Here is a 6,938-nt window from a genome sequence, read left to right on the forward strand (position 1 = left end):
ACCATTTGATCTATTCACCCTTCACGGAAATGAGCATGTCCTTTAGTTGCCTCTTCAAAGGATGAATCATTGTCATGCCATATCATCCTTACATGAGGAACTTGTGACTTAGGAGCCAAAATCTTTCATGTGCCCACATGTATTCTTTCCTTCAGAGTCTTCATCAGTCCCATATTTTGGGAGTTCAATATGATGTAATCCTTTTGTGCTCATGGAAGAATGCATTCATCCACCTTAATTTTGTTTTGTATAAGATGTATTTTTTTTCTTCATTTTTTAGCTATTTCTAACTTCTTTGCAAAATTTTATGAATGCCATTTGCTGTATATGTCCACAAAATGGAATTCTTAAATTAGAATGCTTGAAATCTGAATTATTTCATTGACGAGATCACCTTTTTTTTTTAATCTCAAATTTGTCATGTAGCTTAACCATACAAATATACTAATTTAGAGATGTTTCCTTCATACATTGGTAACAAAACTGAGTTGTGATAATGGTTCCTTAGGGCCTGTTTGGGATCGGTAGTTGGGATGGGCGTTTATGGAGTTTATGCATTTGATGAAGTGGCAGCTGCTTTGCCAGCCATCACAGGTGGTATCTGCCAAATCCATCCTTCAGTGTAAATACAAAGGAGAAAGGGCCTCACTTCCCATCCCAAATGCATAAAAGCCCATCCTAGCGCTGAGATTTCAAACGGAACCACCATGGGCGTTTGACCAAGATTTTGCCTCGGGAACACCAAATGCATAAACGCCCATCCCAGCTCTGAGATTCCAAACAGGCCCTTAGTCTTGTTGCAAGACGAGCTTTCTCTGTCTAAAAGAACTATTGGGTGGCTAGCTAGTGAGCGTAGACTTTGTGAACTGGACCCGCGGTTGGATTACTTAGGTGGAAGACTTGGCTTAAGCTTTGGACTTATGGAGGTCTTGAGTTGAGCCCACCATGTTTAGAGTCTATAGACAGGGTATTAAAGCCAATTTAAAGCAGCACATTTAAAGTGTGCAAGAACATTGCATAACCCTTATAGTTTGCACCTCTTTTCATATAATTTCAATACTGCAACCAAGTCAGAGAGTGCATCTAGACAGAGGTAAAACAAGGATCGTGATTGAGTTCATTTGGTTGGTTCCTAGGCGAATAAAGTTGTTCCTAATGTGAAGTAGGGTGTTAGTACCTAATTTTAGATAATAATGATGTTCTGGGCAATCCAAATCTAAACTTGTGCTCAGTTGGGTCTGAAACCAGTTCTGGTGTCGTTTCCATTTAGGCTTTGTCAAAAACCCCAAATCAAGTTTGATACAGAATCAGCTTGATCTGATACCCAACCTGAGATCGACCGGTTGACAGCCCTCTTGATGGAAAACGAAACCGTCACTTGTGGTACAGTGATTTCAAGTCAAACATCCATCATCTCAAGCTGCTAGTTGTAACACATTTAAAAGGTGCTTCTGATTATTAACAAAACAATGAAGGCATTTTTCGAAAATAAAACCTTATAAAAATCTTTTATTTCATGGCAGCAGGGCTCTGCTGTGAAGACTTATTTGTTCAAACTAACACCTAGGTCAAAAAACTATTACTCTGGAAAACAGAAAGTCCCATAGAAACAAGTTTAATAATCTCAGCCACATCTTCTCAAACAATCAAGTGAAACAATCCCGTAGCATTAACTTGGTTGCTTAAAAAAAGTTCACTGGAAGACGACACAATTTTCAAATAAACCGGCACCATCTGGAGGTGCTCTGGCCTCTACAGAAGGTAAGAGAAAAGCAAAGCTTCATTTCTGCTGCCTTCATGGCCAGGTTGGAAAGATGGAGAAAAATACAGCAACTAAGACAGCATAAATAGCATAGCCATCGAAACGTGCTCGGTACATATATGCGCCTGAACTTGGTGATGCCATTTCTGCACCGGGTATTGATGCCTTTGTTCCATTACCTACACCAAGATATTACAGTTTGGGAAACTTCACAACATTATAAGGGAGTAATGAGATTGCCACATGTTGGAATTTGCATAAATTGAGCAGAGCATAAGCCATTGAGAAAAACTGACCTGTAACGTTGGAGAAAATGGCATACTCTGGAGAGCTGGGCGATAAGTTCAACAGCTCTGTCAAACATATAGAGAATTGAGAGTCATGCCACTGATACGAATGACAGTAACACTAGAAAAGATGTTTTCCTAGAGTCTTGTGGAAACCCTAATGAGATGCATTGCTTATGGTGCTTTTAAGTTTTGACATGCATCCTGTGGCTCCAGGTTTGTTGAACAGTCGTAGACATGCCCATGTGAGCAGTTTCATTCTTTAAGACATTATATATGCTTTGTAGAAATTTTTATGCATTTAGATGATTGGAAAAATTAAAAGTAATGTGTTAAAATGATAGCTCTGTTGGTCTGGTCGCCATTACATACAAATGAGTATTTCTTTTCAATTTTTTTCTTTTTATGAAGATAACCTCACAGATGTGATCTACATGGCTTGGTTAGTGGGAATCATCTCCTGGATTGCCTGATTAATTAGGACACATAAGCATGGTTTTGTGAGCCTTAAAAAACCAACTGCTTGGAATCTGCCATATTTTCTTGGTTTGTAAAATTGTATTTTTTCATCAAAAAACAAGATCCAAGAACCAGTTCCTAGCATTTGGACCATTCTGTATCCATCTTTGAGGTCTGATTGGGTCAACACTACCCACACCTATGATTTCTAGCTCACTTGGATGGTCGGATCGACATGACCAAATATTTCCAGAGTTAGATTAACCAAGATACTAAAAAGTTAAGAAAAGATGGAAGTTTCTCAAGTCGTTTGTATGTGCAAATGATTGAAGCCAACATTTACCATATTTATTTATATTTATATTTAGTACTAATGAAGGTATGGAATTATTGAGTAGAAAGTACCTTATTTTTCATATTTTGTCATTTTTTTTGTTCGAACCCTATAGATATGTCCATGATTTGTTTAGTAGCAAATGGGTTTTGAGTCATGCGATTTTGACATGTAACCAGGTTTTTAAAGTGCTTTAAAAATCTACTGCCCACGCATCACTGTACATCGTCTTCCTCTATATAAGAGTTTATTTTGCTTTTTTGGGTTTTAACGTTTTATTCGAAGAAGATAAATGGAGTTCTTGCTATTTTTTGTTTTAAAGGCAAACTGAGGTTAGGCGGACCCTACCAGAACAACAGCCGCCCCATATGGTAGAGCGATTTGATCCTGGGCCTTCAGGATGACACAGGACCCCGCTTATCACATGGGATACCACTGTATAGAAACCCCGAAACCAAAAGGTTGTGGAACCTTCAGCATCGAGCCTCCACCCTTAGATGGACGGTCCATTGGACTTGCTCGTGTGGTTCCCAACTCACTGAGATGGGAAACCGCCTCTGAAGCTGCACATCCTCAACGGCACACAGGACGTTCTTGTGTGTGTATCCCAACCATAGTCACAAATATCAGTATTGGCTATATCTCAGTTAGATTAGTTTTGACGATATTATAGGTTTGGTGATAAATCTTGAACAAATCTAGGTGTTTAAAAAATAAAAAATATATAAAAGTAACAAAAACAAGAAAATATCATGTTTAGATAGTAAAATACATATATAATAAAAAGTTTAAGTGAAAAATGCAAAATAGAGAAGAAAAGCACATTTAAGATGTAGAAATAAATAACAATAATCGATAATATCACCATAATACCGTGATATTCTCGTGATAATATTGCAATATTTTCAAAATATCACTATATTTTACCTATAATATCCTTTGCTAAAAATACAGCGATAATATGACGTTATTCTGAAAACATCGCTGATATCTGTGACTACGATACTTAGTTGTCCAAATCCTACATCAAATTTTGGAAAAATATTGGCCACTCTTGGGTTCTAAAACATCCTACTCATGGGTTCGAAACCCACAAGTTAAGAACACTGGAATTTTCATATTGGACCTTTCATGTGATGCACATGTTTGGTTCAAATGGGATCTGTCCTTTAATGATGATTTTCCAGCGTCATTTTTCTAAGGGTTCAAAAATCAATGGCATCCAATATATTAAATGTTTACTCATAAAAAAAACCGTGTTTTTTTATGTTAAAAAAAATACGGTCCAAAGGTTGATCCCTATGTTGAACACATCTATGGATCAGATTTGGTCAACATGACCAAAGAGGTTCTCTTTCGTAGGAAATAGGGTCTCTTTCCTATAAAAGATAAAACAAACATGTGTATGAAAAATATATAGTGAGACATAATATATGCAAAAAGCAGATTTTCTGCCAAAATGGGTTCATACTTCTCCACTGAGAAAGCACTTTGTCACGAAAGTGGTTCTTTCAAAGAAAAGAGGCTTCCCTTGAGTGAGACCGTAACAAACTCAAGATTTTCACACAAAGGTAGTAGTTTGGATATTGTGTGAGAAAATGGCAGGAAAGTGATGGTGGTGTACCACTCATCCATAGGAATGAACGATTGATAACGGAATCCAAAGAACAAAACCATACTGCACCCTTGCAACGGACTGTCTCATCGTAAGATGGACGGCGGTGCATGGGACTTGATTCCCACGATTCACACACAGCACTTTATAAACATTGTGTGAGGAAAACCTGGTGAGAAAGTGATGGTAGTGTGCACCACCACCCATCTTGAGAGATGAAGGGATGAGAATGGAAGTAGGGTTTTAGAAGAGGTGAGGGGAGCCCGAGTGGCGGCAGGCTTGAGGAGAAGGTGCTGACTCCTTCATCCTAGACTCTACTCCCACTGGGTGGGTGGGTGCCTTTAACTGGTGGATTCTGTAAGGGCTTGGGTGTTGGTGACCCCATCCGACCTATCAGGGGGTGACTGTCGACCCCATCAAGTGACCCGGTTCTCGGTTAGGTTTCCTCGTCATAAAAAAAAAGAGGCGAAGGGAGCTAAGGGGCTTACTTGGGCAGAGGGTGATGGAGGTGTTCTTGAGGTTGCAGAGGGAGGGGAGCTGGAGCATCCTGTTGCTGTCGAGCTTTAAGTCCTTTACGGGGCCTGTACCACTCACGGTCAGCTCCAAGAGGTAGCACATGCACGCGGCATTCCTCTCCCTTATGCCTGTGAGCTCTGCGCAGCACTTGTTGGAGGGCTCATTAGCACTTTTCTGTGCGAAGTTAAGGCAGTCCATGAGGTTTGGGATCTCTAACTCGCACTTCTGCTTCTCGTCATTTGAGAGATCAGCAGAAGAGAGACACACAACGGCCAAGAGCAGCAGGAAGAAAACCAGACCCCTCATCCTCTCTCTCTCGCTAGATTACACTTTGAGGATGAGGATTTAAAGACGAGAGAGAGAGAGAGAGAGAGAGAGAGAGAGAGAGAGAGTTTGACTGGGGAACAGTAGAGTAAAATGCTGTTACTGTTGGGAGGAGAAATCTAGAGACCGGAGTACTTCCCAATATATTAATATGAGGGATGATGAAATGCAGAACCCGCATCCTCTCTCTCTCTTTCTCTCTCTGGATTACACATTGAGGATGAGGATTTAAAGACGAGAGAGAGAGAGAGAGACTGGGTAAAATGATGTTATTGTTGCGAAGCAGGTTATATGCCCATCTCCCCCCCCCACCCCACACACACACACCGCACCCACCAAACATGATGTATATAAGTACGTGGGGCTTGTATCCTCGTGTATATTGGCATCACTTAGTGTTGGAGTCCGGTGCAGTTGCAAAGACCTAAGTATCCTTTTATGTCATTTTTGTTATAAAACGATGATTCAAAAAAAGAATAAAAATGCCTTTCATCTAAAAAAGAATCAAAGTCCAAACATTCTGTTTTTGTCCTAAGCAGTAAACTCCTGTGCTATCGTCGGATCACCCTTTGACGACGTACCATCCACTGTAACAGGTAGATATGTGTTTTTCATCCATTTACATAAGACACTATGTAAATTGATATAGTTGTAAATCACGTCGATGGGCTACATAATAAATCTTTTACTATACACATCAATAAGTTAAACTGTTATTTGTAGCAAAGGCAAATTGTTGTCTCCGACATAAACATCATTGTGTAAATCACTATAGGATACTATATGGTATAATGATTTATATAACATGTTGGAAGAAAAAAAAAACGTTCTGTATTTACAACGATTTGTACATGTGAAGGTTAGATGAAACAACATTTTTTTACTTTTAATATAATTTATTTACAGAATAACTTTTTGCGCAATATTTATGTTTAATCAAATACAAAATATGTACATCTATCTTGATTCAAATACAAATTCTATACATTGTACTTCTAATTGTACTCATATAAGCTGTGTTTAAAAGGCTAACTTTTACAGTAATTTTACTAATGTACAGTGCAATTTTAATCCAGTTGTAATCGACATAAACGTCATTGTGTAAATCACGATAGGACACTACATGATATAACAATTTATATAACAAGTAAATCGCCATAGAACACTACATGGTATAATGATTTATATAACATAGACGTCATTCTTATATCATTAGTAAACCACGATAAAAACTACAAAGGCGATTTACTAATGGTATAAAAATTAAATTATAACGATTTAACATCGATCATACACAGGTACTAAATATAACTCATCGGCGTGGTTTACAACTACAAACGATTTAATACTATCGATTTACCAAATGGGGGAAGTCGGTAAATGCTATATTAGTTAGCACCCCTTATACAAATCGTCATCACACGTTTAACATTCATAAATAAAAATCGCACTGCAAGGAAAAAAAGTATTCTATATTTACAACGATTTGTATATGTGAAGGCTAAATGAAACAACGATTTTTACTAATGGTATAAGCACTGAACAATGGTGATTTACCAAGGATATCAAAACTGTAGCTTTGTAGGCTAGATGAGACACCGATTTATACATGTGAATTATACATATTACAACGATCGATCT

The 6,938-nt window shown here is 38.2% G+C and overlaps 1 protein-coding gene across 1 annotated transcript; it reads right to left on the bottom strand.

Annotated features, from left to right (window-relative positions):
- Window positions 1–1,651: 1,651 nt before the first annotated feature.
- Window positions 1,652–5,421, bottom strand: LOC149833443 (non-specific lipid transfer protein GPI-anchored 1-like). Its single transcript, XM_090015128.1, has 3 exons — window positions 4,946–5,421; window positions 2,059–2,115; window positions 1,652–1,941 (listed from the first exon to the last, which is right to left on the bottom strand). Exons 1-3 carry the CDS (start codon window positions 5,277–5,279, stop codon window positions 1,796–1,798), a joined length of 537 nt encoding a protein of 178 aa, XP_089871254.1. The 5' UTR covers window positions 5,280–5,421; the 3' UTR covers window positions 1,652–1,795.
- Between the last annotated feature and the right edge of the window lie 1,517 nt (window positions 5,422–6,938).

The sequence above is a fragment of the Nuphar pumila genome, chromosome 7 (genome assembly GCF_984573655.1).
Source record: "Nuphar pumila chromosome 7, dmNupPumi1.hap1.1, whole genome shotgun sequence".
Classification (NCBI taxonomy): domain Eukaryota; kingdom Viridiplantae; phylum Streptophyta; class Magnoliopsida; order Nymphaeales; family Nymphaeaceae; genus Nuphar; species Nuphar pumila.